General features: G+C 36.8%; 1 protein-coding gene across 8 annotated transcripts in view; it reads left to right on the plus strand.

Moving 5' to 3' along the window:
* The first annotated feature begins 1,985 nt into the window (after positions 1-1,985).
* rbm27 (RNA binding motif protein 27) overlaps positions 1,986-24,049 on the plus strand; it is a 30,891-nt gene continuing 8,827 nt past the window's right edge. For 2 of the 8 annotated variants that reach the window (XM_079846992.1, XM_079846995.1), the window contains exons 1-16: positions 1,986-2,190; positions 2,733-2,851; positions 2,967-3,085; positions 3,398-3,477; positions 7,542-7,738; positions 9,292-9,597; positions 11,728-11,946; positions 14,511-14,696; positions 17,167-17,322; positions 17,423-17,564; positions 19,163-19,316; positions 19,451-19,654; positions 20,762-20,881; positions 22,760-22,885; positions 23,010-23,084; positions 23,707-23,874. In XM_079846992.1, coding sequence (XP_079703118.1) covers positions 2,120-2,190; positions 2,733-2,851; positions 2,967-3,085; positions 3,398-3,477; positions 7,542-7,738; positions 9,292-9,597; positions 11,728-11,946; positions 14,511-14,696; positions 17,167-17,322; positions 17,423-17,564; positions 19,163-19,316; positions 19,451-19,654; positions 20,762-20,881; positions 22,760-22,885; positions 23,010-23,084; positions 23,707-23,874 — 2,442 coding nt within the window. In that variant the 5' untranslated portion in view covers positions 1,986-2,119. The remainder of the gene's footprint in view (positions 2,191-2,732; positions 2,852-2,966; positions 3,086-3,397; positions 3,478-7,541; positions 7,739-9,291; positions 9,598-11,727; positions 11,947-14,510; positions 14,697-17,166; positions 17,323-17,422; positions 17,565-19,162; positions 19,317-19,450; positions 19,655-20,761; positions 20,882-22,759; positions 22,886-23,009; positions 23,085-23,706; positions 23,875-24,049) is intronic. The other 6 variants (XM_079846994.1, XM_079846997.1, XM_079846993.1 and 3 more) reach the window with 5 other exon arrangements.

The following is a 24,049-nucleotide window of genomic DNA, read 5'->3' on the forward strand; positions in this document are numbered from 1 at the left end:
AAGGATAATAATACAGTTTTTTAAAAATTGCTTACACACAATTTCTGAAACTATGACTCCATTTCTCAAACATCTACACACAAAACCTCAAAACACGCCGACAAGATGCAAAATGTCACACATCTCTTGCAAAAGCAAACACTTCATCTAAAAACTGTGTTTTTTTGCAGATAACACAAACCGTCAAATGATTAGCCACATACACGCCAAACTACACACACATGTGAAAAATGTAACACACTACTCTCTTGTGTCTTTTGCTTGTTCGGTGTGCAGTGGAGTGTACAGGAGTTTGTCACACACATGTATGTGCACAAATACACTATATGCACAATTGATAAACTTTACAGTTATTAAACTGAACTGAATCAACACGGAACTGAAGTTTTGGCTGTATAATGACACTATTGGCTTGTTAGAGCTGCTTTACGGCAGAATTTGAATTTGTTACTATTGTGAAGTTGCTTTGAAACAATGTGTATTGTGTAAAGAGCTACAGAAATAAAGGTGACTTGACTTGTATGCAAATATATTTAGTAAATATTTACAAAATAAACTGAAATGCAAGGGTCAAAAATGTATTTGTTTCTCAAATTATTGAGCTCTGATTTCTAAGTGATCAAATTAGGCATAGTTACACTATAAACAGAAATGCAAGAGGGTAAAAACAATTTATTTATTTCTGAAAATATTGAGTTTTGATTTCTAAGCGACAATTTCACGCGCTGATAAAGTTTCTGTTATCAGATCTGCTGAAGATGTGGTTTCTGTTCATGTGTGCCAACAAGACATTATAGAAATCTCAACCGATTTATGTTTTACGGCCATGTCCAGAATAAAGGATATGTATGGTCACCCAATATTCATACAATTAGGGCGATATTACTGTAAATGACTTAAATTTGGCCATCTCTAAGTCATTCATTCCCTGTGTGACTTGCAAAAGCTTGCACTTCGTTTGGTCACACCACAAAGTGTCACTGTGGCCTCAAAGCTTCAGCACTGCTACTCTGAGCTCGACTGCTGATGTCTGAGGTAAATCACATCCCCCGCATTACCATATGGACAAAGAAATGTAGAAATAAATAAATGTGGAAGTAGATAAAAGTAACAAATAAATGAAAAAATAAATAAATGTGAAAAAAGAATACAATTATACATAAACAAGGAAATAAAATAATAGTATAAAGTACAAAAAGTATAAATACTCTTTTATTTATTTATTTTACATTTCTTTGTATATTTATTTATGTATATAGCCTATTTATGTATTCTTTCTTTCTTTTTTTTTTTTTTACATTTCTTCGTATATTTATTTATTTATTTATTTATTTATTTATTTATTTATTTATTTATTTATTTATTTATTATGTCAGTTTTGGAATTTCATATATTCAATGTACTGACGTATTTCCCCCTTTTTGTCATTGTTTTGGAGCACATTAGCTTATAGATAATAGTAAGGCTAACTAACATATTCATACAAAAAGCCGAACAGCTTAAATTTTGACTTCATGGGGACTTTAAAGAAATTATGATAAAATTAGGTCAAATAAAAATCACTTAAAAAACAAATAATAAAACACTTAAATAATAAACCTGAATAACATTTAAACAATAATTATTAAAAATAACAGAATTTTTTTTAAAATATATATTAATTGTTATAATATTACAGTAGCCTAATAAATTAAGTTACTAATGTTTTTGAAATCAGAAATATTAAATATTCTACCTCTGATTACTTAAAGTTACTAAAACAAAAAGTACAACACAAACGTAAAAAATAATATAACCGTTGGAATTGCAACATTAAACACTTTTTACTAATTTATAGTTTTTCTTCAGACTCTTTATATTTTGTCTTCAGACTCGGTCTCTGGGAAACGTTTAGAATGAAAAGTGGGGGACTGGTAATGTGGTATGCAAATTAGCATGTAATAGCGTCTCTGTGATTGGCTGCCGACGTTGCGTTGTGTGACGTTTCCCCGTGACGTTGCTGAGATCCTCCAGCAGCTTGTCCGACGTGCCAGTGACTACAGAAGGCCCAGTGTGTGTTATTAGACGATGCTAGTAGGACTTGCGCATAAACCCCCAGCCTTTTATCAGTATTAATCATATGCGCGTCAGGATGATTATAGAAAATGTTGACGCTCTGAAATCCTGGCTTGCTAAACTTCTTGAACCTATGTAAGTGATGAACAGTGATATTTGAAGCAGTGAAGCTAACTTGCGCTGCTAACATGCTAACCCATTAGCTGGGATTCATATTACTTATCCGCGCTGCAAACAGATATCGTTTCCTTTGATTGTATGTGTATATGACAGTTCAGTTGTGTTCTAATCATTTATAAGCTCATAGTGTTGAGAAATCTAACAAAACTTCTAGTTAGAACCATGTAGCTGGAAGCTAAGCTAAGAGGGTCTGCTGGCTGAGAGGGGTGGTCATCAAAACAGCCTGCTAGTTTTCATAGACTGGGCCAAAACAGGATCAGGCATAAGTTATTTTAGTTTTAGAGCCTTGGCATATATGATCAGTCAGTATGAGTATGCTTGGTGGTTCTTGTTTTAGCTGCCAAATTGTCTTGTATTTGATCTCAGTAAACCCTAGCAGACCTCTTGGAAAATTGCTGTTTTACATGCATGGATATATTTGACTTTTGAATTAAATGGAAGACTTCTTGTCTTTTGCAACTTTGCATTTACACAAATGACCATGAGATCTTTTACAGATGTGATGCTGACCCATCTGCATTGGCGAACTATGTTGTGGCGTTAGTAAAGAAGGATAAACCAGAGAAAGAACTCCGAGCATTGTGTGCGGATCAGTTGGACGTGTTTCTTCAGAAAGGTATCGACAAAAAGTCTTCACATCCCTGATGTTCTGTGTACATAAGTATGCAATTATTAGTGAATTCAGGCCCTTTCTTGTATTTACTGTGTCAATTCATTTGCTTGTTTTACAGAGACTACAGGGTTTGTTGATAAACTCTTTGAATGTCTAACCACCAAAAACTATTTGGGAAATCCAGCTGCTAAAGAAGAAAGTAAAATCCCAGTGCAGAAGCTTGAGGAGAAGGAAGAGGTAACACCTGTGCTTTGTCACATTTTTTATGTCACTGATAAATGTCCATAAAAAGTGCACATGAGTCAGGGTCATTTCTTTCTTTCTTACTATTAAAACTGTCGAATGTGCTTTAAACTACTTTTTCATTCGTTCTCTGTTTCCAAAGATAATGTCATTCTCATTTTTGTTTTCCTATCAAAACATATTTACATATTACATTCAGTTGACGTGTATATAGGGCATTATACACCTTAATATTCACGACAGCTTCCAGTTCCTTGTATTATAAATAAATAGTGTTAATATTTGTACAATAACTTTTGTTTTCAGCCTGCTCATGTTGAAGATGATAGGGAGAACAGAAGAAGAAGAAGCCCACTGAGGAATCGTTCAGACTTCAATGAATCACGGTTGGTTTCCAAGAGCCGCATCTTTATTCTGTCGTTTGTGCTGTTGACAGATTTTCTTCATATGATCTAAAGGTTACAGGCTCTGTTTTGTGTGGGTGTTAAATATTCTCAGTTGTCCGTCTGGTTTGTCTTATTTCGCTTTTAGTGCACACTGTTTTCTGCAACTAGCAAACAAAACAATACTGTGGCGATTACGGTAAGAGTTCAGATGCAAAAGCCTCTAAGTGCCATCTGAAATTTTCTTCTAAAATGATCATTTTTATCAAGCTTGTTCAGTAATTAAATTAAGTTCAGTAATTTCACTTAAATGGCAATGAAGATTACCTATTAATTGTCATTTAAGTGAAATTACTGAACTTAAATATACGTGCTTGATAAAAATTATCATTCTAGGAGAAAATTTCAGATGGCACTTAGAGGCTTTTGCATCTGAACTCTTCATATATACATACACTCACAGATGAGCTAAAACATAATGACCACCTGCCTAATATGCTAATATAGTCCTGCACGTGCTGCTAAAACGGCACCGAACCAGCGAGGCATGAACTCTACTAGAGCCCTGAAGGTGTCCTGTGGTTTCTGGCATCAAGACGTTAGCAGCAGATCCTTCAAGTCCCTGTAGGTTACGAAGTCCGGAGAGTTTGGAGGCCAGGGCAACATCTTGAACTCTTCATCATATTCCTCAAACCATTCCTGAACAGTGTGTGCAGTGTGGCAGGGTGCATTATCCTGCTGAAAGAGACACTTCCACCAGGGAACACCATTGTCATGAAGGGGTATACTTGGTCTACAACAGAGTATGTGAGCGGAGCGGAGCGGAAAGAATTTGCGCTCCACGCTCAAAGCATTTCATAATTACTCCGCTCAAGCTCTAGCCTGGCTAACGTCAGACCAAGTCTCATTTGAGACTTGGTCTGGGAACCACGTGTACATTTTCTCGTATTTGAGGCGTGGTTTACGAATGCCCAGAGCCGTTTACTGGGCGCTATGAATGTCTATCAAATGCGCCTGTATGTAGTTCATAGCCAATCGCTTCAATTATACCAGATGACGTATGTAGAGCGACAGAAATTCGACGAGGAAAAAGACGATGGGTCAAAGATTTATTTGTACACGATGGCGTTTAGCGAATATTACCGTTTGTGCAAGATAAACATGAGGGTAGAAGGTAACGTCGAGTCTGATATAAACAAACTGCTTCAGTGTCGTCATCGTCTTGCTGCTCCCTCCCCGTTCTGTGATTGGTTCCCTTTTTCAGGGGAAAATTTGGTCCATGGTGTCCAGACTGCCTAGCAGCGTGAATAAAATCGCGCTGCGAGCAAGGCAGTATGGGGAAACCCAGGCTACTCAAGCTCCGCTCTGGGTGTACAATTTTCCGCTCCTCGCTCGCTCCCCACGCCGTCCTTAATACGTCTCGATCCGGTTTCGCTCCACGGTAAATTTTTACTCTTTTTTTTATTTTTATTTTTTATTTTTTTTTATATAAATAACACCAACCTCTGATCAGAAGATGCATGTACTGTAAAACTAATATGCAGTACTAAGAGAAGAACATCCACATACTTTATTGGAATTTTGAACAGCCCCAAACCAATAAATTAGGCTATCCTTTAGCTCACTTTTAAACAAAGCAAAATAAAAAATAAGTGTTGAATGAGGCTAAATTAAATAAATTATCAAATGAAAAACATTATATTAAATAAATTATCAAACGAAAAACATACATTAAATAAAATAAATAAATCACAAGCTAAAATATGAAGTTAAACAAATTGCAGAACGGAAAAATATAGATCTCTTTAAGCCAACTTTTATAAAATCGTCCATCATATAATGGAGTTGCACAGGCGGAAATCGCGAGGGGGTCGGTAAAAATATCATTAAAAGCATGTGTAAAATTAATTACATGATATATACTTTATATAAATGCTTGTGAAAGTACTAGTAAAACAATACAAATGCAAAATATGATTAGAAACATTTCGAGTCCCCCTCCGTTGCCTCACAGTGGTTTGGTCCTGGCTCTTGATTCGTAATTGAGCGATAGTGGAGCGTTTTCAGAGCGAGAGAAAATCACAACGCTCCGACATTAAAAAAATCCGCTCCTCGCTCCTGGCAAAATCACGCAACTCCGCTCCCACTCCGCACCGCTCACATACTCTGGTCTACAACAATGTTTAGGAAGGTGGTACGTGTCAAATTTGTGTCCACATGGATGGCCAGACTCAAGGTTTCCCAGCAGAACATTCCCCAGAGCATCATCACACTCCCTCCACCGGCTTGTCCTCGTCCCACAGTGGATCCTGGTGAATCACTTCCTCAGGTAAACGCCACACACGTGATGTAAAAGAAAACAGGACTCATCAGACCAGACACCCTTCTTCCGCTGCTCCAAGGTCCAGTTCTGCTGCTCGCGTGTCCATTGTAGGAGCTTTCGACGGTGGACAGCGATTATCAGAGGCAAATGATAATGATAAGTTGATAGATAATGATAGATAGTCACGACTGTTTCCCGAAACCATAGTGTCGCAATTGGTTGTTCAACCACGTTGGTTAATGATGTCACAAACTCGGTGGAGTAATAACCTCTTTTAATGAAACTGTTTGAGATCGAATTAACGCTAGAAGTTTTGCCATAATTTACAGACATGGCATCTGAGGACTATTTGTCATTTTTCTCAGTTATTTTGCTTTATTTCCAGATTCAGTCATAGGTTCGTTCTTACGGACTAGAGCACGTTCGCACATGCGCATTCTTCAAAAACGGTGCTTTAAATCTCTTGACAAACTAAAAGACGTAAATGACATTTGTATGTAGGCTATTCTAAATAAAAGACACAGGTTGTGCTGAATGTCAGCTTGCTTATTTTGCTCAAGATGAGGATTTATTGAGTCCACATGTCATGCAAACTAGAAACTCTGCTTCTAACCACAGGTCGAGAGCTGTTGTTCCAACCACACAACTTTGCGATGCTGCTTGCGAATGTTCGTTAGAACGATGGTTTCAGGAAACACAGACCCGCTGAACTATGCTTATAACGACGGAACTTGCGACCATAGTTGGCTAATGATGCTTTTGGAAACGCACCTCTGGTCGGTCTACAGCTACTCAGTGTGATTCACTGAGAGTCGTGACACATTCCACCCATAACCATTGTTAAACTTTTGTGTGACTTGTGCCAAAGTAGATCTTCTGTTGGCTCAGACCTGACGGGATAGTGTTCGTTCCCTCGTGCAGCGATGAGCCTCGAGCGCCCAACACCCTCTCGCTGGTTTGTTGGTGAATCCTCAGCACTGCTGACCCGGAGAAACCCACAAGCCTCGCCGTTTCAAAATACTCTGACCCAGTCGTCTTGCCATAACAATCTGGCCCTTGATAAGTCGCTCAGATCTTTATTCCTGCCCATTTCTCCTGCATCGTTCCTCCAACACGTTGATCCAAGAACTGATTGTTTGCTTACCATCTAATCTACCCAGACCCTAATATGTGGCCTTGTTAGGAAATGATCAACTATAAATGCTTCTCCTGTGACTGGTCATAATGTTTTGGCTCATCAGTGTGTATGTCATCATCAGTATATAAATTGAAATAAGTTTTTTCTATCTGAATATATTTTAAAATATTATTTATTCCTGTGTTGTCAAAGCTGAATTTTGCATTAGTCTGTCTTCAGTGTCACATGATCCTTCAGAAATCATTCTAATATGCTGATTTGCTGCAAACAGTTGTGCACTTTTTTTTTATTTTTGTTTGAAAACATTTTACTCAGGATTTTTTTATTTTTTTTATTCTACATAGTCAAAATAAATAGCATTTTAAATTGAAAAGTGACAGTAAAGACTAACACTGCCACAAATAATTTCTGTGTAATAAAGTTAACGCATCCTTTGTGAATAAAAGTATTTTTTATATAAATAAAAAAAGCTTACTGAACCCAAACTCTTGTACTAAGTATACCATAGTACTACCATGCTAGGTGTCGAAAACCCTCTTACACCAGACATGAGAGTTTCAAAGCTGTCCAGTATATCGAAGTCAGACCCTGTACATCTCACGTCAGGGCTAGAGATGACCGCAGGAGAGACGACCGTAAGCGACGGGAACTGGACCGTCACGGGAAGAGCGGAGAGTCGTACCGGGAGCGACATGATCGACGAGGAGGAAGCTCACGGGGAAGAAGCTACAGTCGCAGCAGGAGTCGTAGCCGAAGCAGCAGCCACGGAAAGAGCCGAGAACGAGAGCACAATCAGAGGAGAGGTAATGACCATCCCAGACCACTTCCTTCACATTACTTTCACCTATACTTGTGTGAATAAAGGAGTTCTTAGAAATGGATTTAATGGTTAAGCGGATAGCTAATTTTTTTGTCCAGAAATATAATTTTATTCGTAAATGCACACAAACATTTAATTTATTCATAGAAGTACTTAAATACACCTCTATAGCCTATAATGAGCATTTATTTAGCTATTTTTTTTGTAAAAAAAAAAAAGGAAGGGTAACTAGAGCTGCACGATTAATCGTGAAAAGAATGTGATCTCGATTCAAACAACCACGCCATTTCATTCCAACGATTCGCCAGCGTCTATTAAACCTCTGACAAAATAACACCGAAACATTCAGATCTGCGTTTGCGCTGCCGCTGATCCAGAGAGAGCAGGTGTCTTGTGCAGGTATGAAACTGCTTCACAAACTGTTTTTTTTTTTTTCCCATACAGTATCAATATTTACAGTAATTCAGTAATGTGTTACAGTGGTTCAGATTATCACAGAAGTACTGGGATAAAAGTTTATAGTTTGGATATAAACACTGATGTCTACCATAGCGATCAAAATAAATCAGCTTGACCCTAACTTTACCTTAAAAAAAAGATTGGATGAATTGTATTGTTACACCAGTAGGTGGCAACAAGGGACTGTTCGAAAGTGAAAATGTATTTGTCATAGAATCATTCATTCTAGAGATCTGTTCGAAAACGCTGATTCATACAAGAATAAAACAAGTGAAGTCTATATGATTGAGTCATTGTGAATCATTCATTCTAACCCATTTAAATAGACTGCAGAAATAAACATTTTGTTAGAACCTCTAGTAACCAAATTATTTTATATTTATATATATTATTCTGTTCAAAATTGTGAAAGAGTCTTGCAGCTCTATTTACAAAATAAATAAAGGAATTGTCAATTTATCCGGAATCGTGCAGCTCCACTGTCCTGATATCATAAAGCCTCATTAAAATAATAATATATATATATATATGTTTTAAGGAATACCTTAAGTATTATGGCATACTCATTTGTTACTTCATCGGAAACACAACAGCTCATTAATATTTGAAGGGAAAAAAAGTACACCATATCAAAATCATGTGCTGCAAACAACATGCCGGGGGGAAAGTCTAAACAAGAAATTATATATATATGTGTGTGTGTGTGTGTGTGTGTGTGTGTGTGTATGTATGTATGTATTTTTTTTATATATATTTAAAAACGTAAAAAAAATATTAATACTGGTTTGTATGTGCAATGTGTGAATATGAAAATGTTTGTAACCAAGTAAAAAATAGTTGTTTGTTGGTTACGCCCAATTAAATTTTTTGGAGTCATTAAATTAATTTTTAATTGAAGAATTGTCAGCTCTATTTTAAAGTAGAATTTTAAAAGATTTTTCTTTTCTTTTTTTATTACTGTGGACATTCTTATTTGTCTTTGCCTGTGCTGTTAATCAAACAACAATATTGACAAGAATTCTTCCTTTGCAACCAAGTCTTCAACAAATGAATCCTTTCAAATGTGTTTTATCTCAGCTGAGCACAGATCCAAATTCGATCAGGAGCGGAAGGATGCAGAGCCTTACAACCCGTCCTCTGCCCACATGGGTAACCCACACCACCAGCAGACCCACCCACCCCCCCTGCTCCCCCTGCCCCTTCCCCAGCACCAGTTCCCCCCCTCAGGGACCCCCGCCGTCCCCAACGCCGTAACCGTGGCAGCGCCGGCTCACCTGCCCGACAGCACCACAGAGAGCTGGTCCACTTACTTCACCAACCACAAAGACGGAAAGACCTTCAACAAGATCAGCACGCTCAAACACCGCTGCAGAGACTACGACGGTAAGTCCCAATCTACTTTTGTCATGTTTGGGGTGATTATGCTCGTTGCTACTGAAAGCTGTTGCTACTTTTTTTAAAAGGCATGTTAAACCTAACGTTTTGTGAAATGTTTCGCTTAAAGTGTGATTGTGCTGTCTTTAAGTAAATGCCACTTGCGCCAAGTTCACTCATACTTCATTTGCAGAGCGACATAATAGATGGCACTCGTCTCTTTGTGGAGGTGTAAAAATAAGTTCTTTATGAAGATTTAAATGCAAAAGAAAAGGCATGAGTCAGCTGTTTTTGTCAAGTTTAAGTTTTCAGATGAAATGTTTGTGATGTTACCATAAGAAAAGTAGCTACATGTTTAAATGGTTTGCCACTTGCTTGAGCAACTTAATATATATAGATCTACATAGAAGTTATGCATTGAATAATACGTTGTTCAAATTTAGCGTTTAAACGTGAATACGTCTATGAAAGATTGTTTAACTGTACTGTGTACAAAGAGGATCGCAATGCTGACAAAACATTTTCAGTAACAACTTTTGGATTTGAAATAAAAATGAGTAAATGTTGTTTGTGGTCTACAGCCGCGGATCAGGGGGTCACTGCAAACACATCATATGTGAAAGTATGTGTGAACCTGCACTTAGTTGGATATTTTAGTCGTGTTTTAATACTTGAGGTCCAAATACGTTTTGCAGCCACTCTAAAATCAAAGTCAAATGATGTACAACACTTCAGAAACACTGAAGCGTCTTGATATTCTCTAAGGACACAGTTTACTCTTCAGGGTGTCTGTTACTAAAGCGTCACTAATGACTGTGCTGTAGCGAACTCACCGCATGGCCTTATGGGAACGGCATTAGAGCTGCAGAGTTTATATTTACCACCCTGTATCTTGGGTATTTTTCACACTGGTGGGACTTGGAGAAGAACGTCCACAGGGATGACATCGGGGTGGATGGTTAGCCTGATTTGTGTAACGATCTTACTAAAGAAACTGGTTTGGCATGTTGACGAGATACGTGACTATCCATACAGCACTGTTTACATGGAGCAAACTCCACTGAAGAATGACCTCAGTGACACATAACCAGAAGTTCAATCACCTTGACAAGTAGTCCCACCTCAAGGACACGTATATCATACAAGCCTCACATTTTTGCTTTTAAACTGTCCAGAAAGACTGTTGTGATGGTGATTTATGGTGGTCCTTATCAAGTCCAATTATTTATTTTTGCAAAATGTTAGTGTCTTAACCTCTTAAAATGTTCCTTTTAACTTCAAAATTAGAAATATGCAAAAATGTTGACAAAAAAAATGATATTTAGAGGTAGCTCAATCCTGTGGAAGATTGCCTATGTTAAGCTGTGCGGCGTTATTTTGATATGCAAATAATATTAAAAGTTGCTGCAAATGAACTACATTTTATTGAAATCAGAGCAACACTGACATGACAACAATGACAACAATCTCAAAAAAGCACAAAGTTTTCAACAATCCCTCATTTCTGAAACTGCAATTGTTCTTCAGAGTGTGTGAGATAGCCATTGTATTCTTGAATCAGAGCCACTCCTCTCTCGGCGTGATCATTGACTACTTTCATTGCATGGTTGCCTGTGCTCCTGATAATCTGCTTGATTCGGCCAAAGTTCCGGGTCAATTTCAAGGAACGTAATGTCATTTTTTAAACCAAAAAATGTGTTCTAAACTCAAACAATAACCAAGGTGATCATCAATAGAAATATGTATTGATTCCACCAGGAAAGGTAAATCTGCTAAACCGGGTCATGGATGGATTCATTTTGATTTAGTTTCTACAATAAGTAAACTGAGATATGTATCTAAAATACATATTTAGGAATATATGGTGCATTAGATGCTTTTATGGAGATTTTTTTGGAATTTTACTAGCCAGGTACAATACCAAATCAAATGATCTGTTTTTACGAAAATCATCAAAATCTCAGAAAGTTTAAAGCTATTGAGCTACCAGTAATTATTATGTTACTGCCATAAAAATTGGCATGCTGTATTTTCTTATATAAAGGAACAATTTGAAGGGTTAAGAGCATGACAATTGGAGACTTTAAAAATAAGGACCACCCTAATGGTGATTTAAAAAAAAATTCTTTTTGTTTGCAGAGAAAGGATTTTGTATACGAGGTGACCTCTGTCCGTTTGACCACGGTAATGACCCTCTGATTGTGGATGACGTCACACTTCCTACCATGATCCCGTTTCCACCACCGCCAGTCCTGCCACGGATGCCCATGCCCCCCATGACCGAACCCCCCCCTGGCATGCCCATGCCCCCTCCCCCCCACGGGCAGCCCCCGCCTCCGGGCATCTACCCCATGCCAGGTAAGTGTCCTTTGATTGCAGCATGCTAGACTAGGCTTTTCAGTTGATGAAAAACCTAGTCGATATATACATGTCAAAATCTGCTAAGGGGCAATTAAATGTAACAATGCATCATCTTTTATTGGAAAATTAAACATTTTATCAAACTTTTGATTATTGCCTTGATCTTTTAAACAACTGAGAAGATAGTGATCAAACTACATCACCAGTCAAGTTTACAGTATTTCATCAGCATATGATGGGACGACTACATGGACTCATCTCAAGATCACTCATTTAACAGTTCATCTGTTGCCAAAATTCTGAACAAAATCATTCAATTCAATCATAAAGTATTGAAAATATTCATATCAGGAATGTCAGAATCAGAATGCGTAGTTCGATCATAAAAATGTCCGTCAAAACCACACATGTTGAACGATGTTCACTAAGTCTGTCAATTTGGATTGCCGTTTATTCTCTTTAGCTGAGATGTGAACTATGTTTAACTTTTGGGTAATTATACAACACGCTGGATACGTTCTAAATGCTTTTTGCGTAGGTAATTATACTTATTTTACGGAAAGAAGTTTATTTCGTGGCTAAAAGTAAATGATATCATACTTGGCCTGTCAAAAATATTCAGCTGTTGCAAATTCATTTCCAAATTTCACTGTTAAAAATCAGGTTAATTTTTTTTTTACCTGGAAAGGAGTGGTTTTGATGCACAATGTTGTTTTTATTTTATTTTATAACAAAACTCATTTATTTGAATGCATTAAAATGCAGATCCTGTTGTAAATGGTGAAAAATCACTTTAAAATTGTATTTTTTACCACTTAGCAGATTTTGACTCTGTATATATATAAAAATGTCTCTAAATGATGATTGTGTTTTATTTATCATTATTAATTTCATTGTATTTGTTTCATATTTATATTATATTGTAGAGCTGCACGATTTATCACTAAAAGCAAAAGGTCACAATCTCGATTCATACAACCTACTAAATCTTGTTCCTAAATGACAACGATTCGCCGTAATCTATTAAACGTTTGAGTAGTGTGATCATCACAGCGTAACATTCGAACTGTGTTTGCACTGCCGCTGAGCCAGAGAGAGCCGTTACCATGTTTTATAGGTGTGAGTGAGTCATTGAATCATTCATTCAAACCCATTCTTTTCAATAATTCTTTCAAAGGAATTAAACATTTTAAATAGACTGCAGCAATTAACATTTTGTCAGAACCGCTAGTAAACTAGAGTTTAAAATCGAGGGAGTATCATGCAGCTCTATTTAAACAAAAAAATATCATGATTGTCAATTTATCCAGAATAGTGTAGCTCCATTATTAAGTGATTTTAAAATCTTTAGGTGAATGTAATTTTTTTATTTATTAATTTAATTATTCATTCTTTAATCAATTCATCCGTTAATTATGAATGTAAAATTATTTTCTCCTGTTTACTTTGTCTTATTAAAAATATACGTAGTTATTCATTTCAATTAAATATATTTTTCTTTTTTTCTTTTTTAAGATTTTTCATGGGTTATTGATTAATAAATAATAAATTCATTTATTTTAATGTTTATCAATTGACATTAAAATCTTACAACTATGCTTTACAGTATTTTCCAGAAAATTAGTCACACCTTAATAAATAAATCACACCGGGGCAAAATTGCATTGTTGAGAAATGAATATATTTCATTATATTATGATATGCATTATATATGTTTGTCACATTCATTACATTGAGAAATAATGTAAAATATCAGTAAATAAAATGACACGTTTACAAATATTACAAACAGTGTAAGCGTGTATGTTAGTTCCCCTCACTACACAACAAATCCTTTAGATTAATCTGTATTATCAGTGTTTCTCACAGGTTCGCGTTTAAAGTCTGTGTAGAGGGAATGGTGTCGTCTTAGCGGCCCCTAATTTAATAACAAATGATCATTGCGACGGAAGCAAATCAATCAAAACTAACTTTAGATGGAAATAACTTAACTCTGCTGTAAAGCCGAAACAATCTCTGTTACCTTAAATTATACGCTTATCCCTGTAAAGCTGCTTTGAAACAATCTACATTGTTAAAAGCGCTATATAAATGAAGATGACTTGACTTGACTTGACTATTCAGAACTGGAATGGAAAAGAAGTATAAAGATAAAATAAACAACATTCCTTATAAAAGCCAAGCCTAAACAAATGTATTTAAAGTGATACTGAAACTGCCAGCATGTGGAAATGGCCTATACAAATAAACTTGGGCTCATGTACCTCTTTCATTTGGCACTAATCCAAAATGTGTGCATTTGCACATTTTACAAGCTTGACGTTAATTGCATTATACAAGTCGCTTAGAATAGAAGACGCAGACTGTTTTAAGTAATACAAAAATTGACTTGTGTTCCAGAAAATTTGGTAAATAAATGCATTTGTTAATTGTTAATGTTTAGGAATATTATTCGTTAATTTTTGAGATCTTGAGAATGACTTTATATTAACAACAACTCGGAACGATTGTCCTAAGTTAGCTGTAGATGAGTGCTTGAGTTTGCTCTTGTCTTGTTTTAGGGCCTCCTCTAATCCCAGCTACTGGGATAGACACTCCACCCCACTCCAGAACCAGAACCTCTTCCCCTTTGGCCCTGCCTGGAGTGGGACCACCTCCTCCTCCACCTCCACCACCACCACCACCACCTCCTTCCTCTTCTTCCTCCTCTTCTGCCTCTCTCCATCCTCAATACACTCTCTCTGAATGTAAGCCACTGCGCTTCTCTCTCCTCATCTTGAGCAGTGGTGCTTAGAGCTTACTGTCTATATGTGTGTTGTAAAGGGGTCATGTCAGATTTCTGCACTACATCGATATTCCAGCTGCTTGTGTTTTTCCTGTCCATCAGAAATGGATTTAAATTTAAATCATCAATGCGACTGACATTATAAGTTGCCTTCAGGGAAGAAAGTCTGACCCCTTTAAAGAAAGCAGTTGATCTACTAAGCCTCTTTCCTGTCTGTTGGTGGTGGTTCTGGTCTTGTCGTGTGTACATCAGTTAGTAGGGGTGTAATGATGCATGTATACCGAACATTTTCAGTACGGGTCTTTCGGTTTGGTACGCATGCGTACAATATTGTTTACATTGATATACTTTGTTGCGAGCACAGCTGAAAAAAAAAAAAAAAAAAAAAAACCCGGACACAGTGAGCTGCTGACGATCCAGCGCGTCTTAAACATAAGACTTGTTTTATATTAAAGTCCCCCTGTAGTCAATAGCCGCTTTCCGACCAAGTAGTTACAGGAACTGTCCACTTCTAAACAGTTCTATGAACTACTCTCCCCCAAACTCGGTTTTGCTGTTTGCGTTCGCACTGGCCAAGTGGCCATAGGAACTGGTAGGAGGGGTAAGGGAGTGACGCAAGCACGGTGACTTTTATTTTGACGGAGCGAAGGACCTTTATTTTGGCGGCGCTGAGACCGCCAGAGCAAACAATGCTTGCATTCTCTGTGTTCATTAGTTAGCGATCTGTCTAACAGTACTGTTTAATATCTTATTAGATAGAACTGTTATAGAAAGTTGACAGTATATGAAAAAAAAGGTTATTAGCCTATGCCGTGTGGTTGATGTCCTGTGTTGCTAGCTGAGCAGAAATACATAATCATGTTTGGCTTGGTCCCCTCAGAGTTGCGTTGGTTTTTTTCTTCAGCATAAAGGTTTAGAGGCCCATCTATCACTGTTTTCCATGTTTGTATACCGGTAGTTAGTTTCTGGAGTAAATATATAGGCTATAATCTGTGTGTTTACATTCTAGCTGTTTTAAAAATGGCGGGTACTGGTGTTCCGCGTGCGTTCGGTCAATCAGCGTACACTAACATCACGGGTAGTTCCTATAGTGCTGTTTTAGACCCTACTCTGAAGTAGGACCTAAATTAGTTCCTACAAATGGAGTTCCTAGAACTAAAATCGTTCCTAGTTCCTGCGGTGCGAACACGCCGACATCCGGGTACTTTAGCCAATAGTTCTAGGAACTGTGAAAAGGTTCCTCCGGTCGGAAAGCGGCTAATAATTGTATCCAATTCCAATGTATTCATCTTTGATCACCAAAATGACATTTAAAAAAATGTTCCTTGAAAAAAAATTCTTCATGCCTTAAAATAGCTTGAATGTAACTCTACACCCTTGCCTCATTTAGTATACGCGGTTCTATGAATATGCAAATGAACCCCGCCTCCGCTCAGCTCAGAGATCCAATTGTTGACGATCAACCGTTGATCTGATTGGTTACAAGGTAGTTTGTGTCGTCAGAAACACCAGCGATTTCAAAGCGTGTTTTTGAGACTGTCTTTGGTTCACTGCAGTTTTAAGGAGAAAATACTCAGCAATGGTGTCGACTTATTTACACATGGTTTGTCTTAAAGCAGATTAAAAACACCACATAGACATATAAACAACATTAAAAACTAGATTTTTACCACAGGGGGACTTTAAGCACATCAAGTTAAATAATAAACCTACCCTGCTGTCATGTGCGTGTGATGTTTAATGCGCTTGAGACGTGTTTAACTCACAACTTGCGTATTATGGTTGTTTACTTACCTGTAAATGTTACAAATTTACACATTTCCATCTCGCATAAACGATTATCTTGACAGCAAGCGAGTCTGTTTAACTTCACAAACTCTTCCTCCAATTACAACAGCACCATAAACTGCAGTGTATCTTTTATTTATAAGCATACCTAGTTTGTTCAGTAAACCACTAAAAACTGTTTTTTTTCCTGCTGTACCGAAAACATACCAAACCATGAGTCGGGTTATTCATTCTGAGTAATTTTTCGATGTTGTAAATACAACAAAGATTGAGGACGTTTTAAAAGAAAATACTGTTTCAGTTTTTCTACTTCAAAGTTTTGTGTTTCGTATCTGTCACTTGCTGTTTCTTTGTAATTATTTGTGAAAAATGAACTAGCAATTTCTGAGTGAAAATAGTTTCAAAGCCATTTTGTTTTGAGTGTGGTATATCAGGGATGTTTAATGTCTGAAGGCTGCAGTGACAGACTCTGTCCATGTAGTTGTGCTGCTGCTGCATCTTACACTCTTGAGGATTTGGAGAAAGTTCTCTCAAACACATGAATACATGTTTCATTTATCGAAGGGAAAGAACCTCCTGTAGTGTGTTTTTCCTGCTGCACACAGTACATATGGTTTAACACGTGTTTGTTATGTCCCATACAGACAGCTATGACCCCGAGGCCTATAACCCAGAGTCCCCAGCACTGACCGGCACAGGCAGAGCTCAGTACCGTCATTTCATCCCTCGCATCCAGACGCAGAGACCCAACCTCATCGGCCTTACCTCTGGTGATGGACAAAACTCACGAGGTATCAGATGTAAAATATCAGTTCCAAACCAATGTCTATTTTGCATGAGAATTTGAAATGTATTCATCATGACAACATCCATTTAAATTTGTTTAATATGTGTTTTTAGCAGCTAACATAGTGATTCAGACGGAGCCGTCTGTCCCGAGTGTGTCGAGCAGTGAGGCGAGGTACAACTCTGAGCAGGAGAACAGGAAGAGGTGTCTGCCGTCTACTGATGGCCCACTGGTCAAAAAGCCCTGGATGGACAAGTGAGTGATGAGCGACTACTAACTGTTTTAGTAGATCTTATTTTGCAGTCTTTCAAGAAAGTATATGACCTTTAGAAATTCACCACAAATGTTGTGTGTGTGATAAACTTTTGAATTTTGAATTATATTTGTGACCAATGACTGTGATGATGCATTTCCACAGCGCTGCATCATCAACATCACAAATCTAGTATGACTGGCAGTGTGGATCTAGTCTGTAAATCTAGATTTGAATCATTTTATTAAAAAAAATATATATATCTCCTTTCATCTTTTTCTTTTCTGACTGCTGAATTCAGTCTCTCTACATTTGTTTTGGAAAGTCGTGGAAACGTTATCATGGATTTTGTTCTTTTGCTATTGGACCAAATGGGAATTTAAACAAAATTTAAATATATTTGCTGTCGTCTCCCATTCACTGTTATTGAAGTTTACACCACTATGAGAACTTCAGAGGACCCTGGAAATGTGAAAAGGATCCAATATTGATTATTATGCTTATTATTACTTTGATCATTTATGTACTTTTGTCAAGTCTCTTATGAATCTCTCATCAAAAATACAGAAAGAAAACTAGTATTTTAAAATAGTATTACAATTTAACATAGTGGTATTCTACTTTAATATACTATAATAAATTTAATTTATAGAATTTATTTCATTACGCCAATCTTTAGTGTCACATGATGCATCAGAAATCATTCTAATATTCTAATATTTATCAATGTTGAAAACAGTTGTGCTGCTATTTTATAACTTGTATGCGTGATATATATAATTTTTATAACCTGTGATACTCTTTTCAGGATTCTTTGATGAATAAAAAAGAGCAATATACAATACACTTCCATTTTTGAAAGAAATTGATACTTTTATTCAGCAAGGATGTGTTAAATTGATAAAAAGTGATGATAAAGATTTATATTGTTAGAAATTATTTATATTTTGAATAAATGCTGTTCTTAACTTTTTATCCTGAAAAAAAAAATTAATAATAATATTAAGCAGCACAACTGTTTGTGCATTGATAATACTTGAGTATTAAATCAGCATATTAGAATGATTTCTGAAGGATCATGTGACTGACGACTGGGGTTATGGCAGATGATAATTCAGCTTTGATTCTCAGAAATAAATAATATTTTTAAATATATTAAAATAGAAAACCATGATTTCATTATTATGCACTTAAAACACAATATTACAGTTTTATTCTGTGTTTTTGATGAAATAAATGCAGGCTTAATAAGCAGAAGAGACGTCTTTCAAAAGAATTAAATAAAAAGTAATGTTTACAAACGTATGACCAGTACTGTAAATCAGAATGATAGAAACGTATTTACTTTATTATAATTTATATCATGTAATTATTATATTTACTTCATTTACTTTATTATAAATGTAATAAATTATGGATCATTATGCGAATTATTACCTTTACCTTTAAATGTATGTATTGATAAATAACTATTAATTTTATTTACATTATTTTTAGTGTCTATTAATTAATATTGATATCTTGGAACACAAAGGAAACTACAATGATACAGGTGGATGTCCTGATTGAGATGTGTAATGTTGTCTTTCCTGTTTTACAGACAAAATTTCAATAACCAGCATAAACCCACCTTCCCGAAAAAGATTTATTACGTCAACACCAAACTAGAGGTCCGCAAAATCCCCCGGGACCTCAACAACATCACCAAACTCAATGAGCACTTCAGCAAGTTTGGAACCATAGTCAACATTCAGGTAAACCGTCTGTGTAGATTAGATTATGAACTACATATTTGCTATTGTTATGTAACACTTTTGCTATACAGGTCAACGAATGTAGTTGTAGTGATTGTGATGTAAAACTGTGTCCTGTGTTGTCGTTTCCACAGGTGGTGTTCGGGGGCGACCCAGAGGCAGCACTGATCCAGTACACAGCCAATGACGAGGCTCGGAGGGCCATCTCCAGCACTGAAGCCGTTCTGAACAACCGCTTCATCAGAGTCTACTGGCACAGAGAGCCCACATCCAGCACACAGGAGCAGGGACCCGGTCAGAACGCAAACCCTGGCCAACAGCAGCCCACGACACACAAGGTCTGAGACCCACTGATGGATGATCAGATTCAGAGAAAATTAAAACTGGAATGCACAATACATTATATTTCTCTTGTTGCTCTTCTAACATTTGGAGAATGAGCTCTTGCTGCCCAGCCCTACTATTGATAGTTCCCCCATAGAGACGTTTGTATCCATTTTAATAGATTAACTCAGAAATAGGGCTGGGGAAAAAATCGATTTGATTTAAAAATCGAGTTGGTAGGTCAAATCGATTCATATTTTCAAAAAATCGATTTTTTAGATTTTTTTTTCTCCCCCTCTTCTATATAGCGTACATACATTTTGCATTCGCCAAAAGGGTTTCCGTAGAACGCTCCCTACGGCGCAGCCCTTGATGCTTCACGACATCACGACAAAAAGACTAGCATGTTTAATTTTTTAACGGTCCTCCACGACGACGGCGCACGAGTGAGTGAGTGAGTGAGTGAGTGAGTGAGGGAGAGTGAGTGAGAGTGTGTGTTCGCGAGTGAGTGAGTGAGCGAGCGAGTGAGTGTGACTGTGTGTGTGTGTGTGCGCGAGAGTGAGTGAGTGTGTGTGTGTGTGTGAGAGAGAGAGAGATAGAGAGAGAGAGTGCATGTATGTGAGTGAGTGTGTATGTGCGAGTGAGTGTGTGTGTGTTTGAGTGAGTGAGTGAGTGAGTGTGTGTGTGTAGGCTATGTGAGTGAGCTTGTGTATGTGCGAGTGAATGAGTGTGTGAGACGGCTCGCGATGACTGGTCGTAAAACAACGTGTAGTCTGACATGTTTCTTGTCCACGACATGACAAGATTTTTAGGAGTCAAAATCGTGTAATCTGACTGACTATCGTAACAGACAAACAAAATTTTGTTTATGTTGATGCACTTTAATTAAATACAATAAATATATATTTTTAAAATATATTTGCAGTTCGCAGTTATTTTGTTTTAAATGGGGGAAAAAAATCGAATCGAATCGTAAATCGAGTTTTCTATAAAAAAATCGCAGATTTTTTTAGGGGAAAAAATCGCCCAGCTCTACTCAGAAATGATTGATTGATATGCTTACTGTGACTGTTCATCGTCATTCGTTTACATACTTTGACCGAATTTCGTTTTGTGTGCAGGTCATTCAGCAGCACCCTGCAGGAGCTTACGTGCTGAATAAGACCTTCCCCAAACACCAGACTGCCACGGGAATCATGGGCGGCACTGAACCTACCAGCCTGAACCAAGAGCCGTCAGTGGTAAAGAAAACACTTGAGTGTTTGCACACATCTGTTCAGAGGAGTGCGATATGGCTCTATATGAGCAGGGCTGTGATTAAGCCATAGGCACAAGAGAGAGCCACATCGCACGGCTACAAGCCTCCGTTACTAGACGTCACTTTAGGACTAGTAACGAAGGACCTTTAAGTCGCTTCATTGGAGAGTATAATGAGAGAGAGAGAGTAAACGAGTTCATTCTTCAGGTCAATCTTATATTCATAATAAAAAATGTCCTCTGAGGAAAGCAATATCTTAGTATCTTTTTTAACAGATAAGGGGATTCCCATGATAGCGTTAGTCAATGCATTTGCCGGTTGCATCATGTGAGGTGTTCTTTAGAAATAACCTTGTTTTACAACCCTTTTCGGGTCGATTTCAATATAAAAGTCTTTGCTTTGCTTGACTCACTCATAAAGATTCCTGTCGCCATCTAATGACGTAATAATGTAACGTTAACTGAAGTAGAAATCACAATCACTAATAGACCCTTTTCCAGTACCAAATACAGCATATTGTTTATAGAAAATAAAATGTTATTTATTTAACAATAATTAAATGAACAATAATAGCCATTATAAAAGTATGAGGTTTGTACAATAGGAAATAAACACAAAGTATAAAAGCAGAACTCTATTTTAATTTAAATGAAATCTTGTAGTATTACTATAGTTATAAAACTTAACTTTACCCTTAGCCAAATCGATTTGCTCTGGAAAACAAGTAATAGATTAATAAGACCAAAGATTACCCGTTTGATATACCCAAAATTAATTATACCTCTTATTTATCCATTATCTACTGTATGTAAGAGTCAGCAGAAAATCCCCTAAGGAGTGGCCGAGTTGAAGCCGTTCTCAGCGGATACATAAGCGCTGAACTAGCCTCTGACGGCCATGAGCTCACATCTCCGAAAATGTCTCAACAAATTTTCAAATAGGCACTGTTTATATATAAATCGTATATTTAAGGTCTAAAACGCCTCCAAAAACATTCTGTGACACAATAACTGTAGTATTTGTACAAATATAGTAGGTTTGCTGCTTTGATGCTTGCTGTGAGAAATGCTGCCAGTATAGATCCAGCAGAAACTACCAGTCAAAAGTTTGGAATATTTATAGTTTTTAAAAGATGTATCTTTTTCTCAACAAGACTGCATTTTAAAATGTAATTTATTCCTGTGGAATGGAATTGTTATTATTGGTGCGCAGTTATTAATTATGGTTCTTATTTTTATCAATGTTGGAAACATCTTTTTTTGTTGCTTAATATTTTTGTGGTAACAATGATGCAGGGTTGATTTCAGGCTTATTTGGTCAAATTGAAATTTTATGAATAAAAAGTTTAGAAGAACAGCATTTATTTGAAATCGAAATCTTTATAACATTATAAATTACTTCACTGTTACTTTTGATCAATTTAAGGCATTCTTGCTGATTAAAAATGTTTCGTTGGAGTTTTTCACTCTTTTGCACCTCGCTTTTAAATTGCTAATTCAAAGTAAAATGCGCACGGGCATTCATAACGGTGCGGAGCAGAGAGAGCGTTTTCAATTAATTGGTAAATTAATAATAAATGGTAAAAATAAGTATGGTAAATAAGTAAATGGTAAAATAAATGGTAAAAAAAAAAAGGTCTGCTAAATGAATAATTGTTTCTTGAGCAGCGAATCATCATATTAGAATGATTTCTGAAGGATCATGTGACATTGCAACAATAAATGCAGCCTTAATGAGCATAATAGACTTCTTTCAAAAACATTTAAAAAATCTTCCAAACTTTTACCCGATTGTGTGTCTATATTAAAAACAAAAAACACATAAACATGTAATAAATGTTAAAATTTCTCTGTTAAACAAGGGTTTGACGCCATCTTCGAGTTTACCGAAGGGTCCGTTCTCACGCACGGTGTTGAAAACCGCATCAAAGTCATTAGGAAAAACGGGCAAAGCGCTGGAAGCTCAGGAGGTTCTGAAAAAGAAGCATGTGAGTATTTCCTTTCTCCTCCTCACCTCTGTAAGCTGATACAGGCAGATCCACCTACTAGGATTGCACAGTCTGGTATGTACTTATGAGTGCGCTAACGTGACCTCTGACCTCTGGCCTTCAGGAGGCGTTGAAACTGCAGCAAGACATGAGGAAGAAGAAACAAGAAATGGTTGAAAAACAGATTGAATGTCAGAAGGTATGAAAGATTACTGAAGTAAAACAAAATAAATGTATATATACCACCAGGTAAAAGTTTGGACACACATACACGTTTTTTAACTGTAATTACTCATTTTTCTGCATTTTAGGGTATTTGTGTTCAGTTATTTCTGTTTGGCTGATAAATGTCAGATATTTTTATGTTGACACCCATGCCATATGTTACATTTATCTCATATATACTGTGTTCATTTAGCATTACCTGGTTTTTATTTGAAAAACATATGATTCCCAGTGTGCACAAACTTACACTGTTGGTTACAATGCTTAGTTCCTTTTTATTTGTTTCAAACTATTTTTGAAAAATACTTTAATAGGATTGATTACAAAATCAAGAAGCCTTAGAAAAGGACTAATAATGCAGTTCATGGATTCTCATCTGTGGAATGCCCCACTTCACACGAGTAAATTGCAATCAAGGTTTTTTTTATATTGAGCACTTGAACTTAATCAAGGAATCGTGACAGCCCTAAAGTTATTGTGCTTGTCCTGATTCAGTCTCTTTTGAATGAATATGATCTAAGGAGTGTGTATTAGAACTACTAGTGATTTCGTACTTGCAGTTTAATGTAACTCTAAACCTGAACTGGCTTCTGCAGGTGCTGATAAACCGCCTGGAAAAGAACAGAGGGATGAAGCCAGAGGAGAGAGCAAACATCATGAAGACTCTTAAAGAACTGACAGAAAAGATCTCTCAGCTGAAGAATGAGATCAGCCCGACCGCACAAGCTACAGCCAACACGACACAGTCAAAGTCAAAAACAGACGTAAGACCATTTGTAGATACCTAGTGTTATTGATACAACTGTGTGTTCTAGATCTATTTTTTGTATAAAGCTGCAGTCCGTAACTTCTGGCGCTCTAGCGGTTAATAAACACAACTGCATGCGTCTTGCAGAAGAACATTGTAGCCAGAGCTGTTTATGTCACAAGTGACGCAGG

Source organism: Squalius cephalus (assembly GCF_949319135.1).
Source record: "Squalius cephalus genome assembly, chromosome: 17".
NCBI classification, from domain to species: Eukaryota; Metazoa; Chordata; class Actinopteri; order Cypriniformes; family Leuciscidae; genus Squalius; species Squalius cephalus.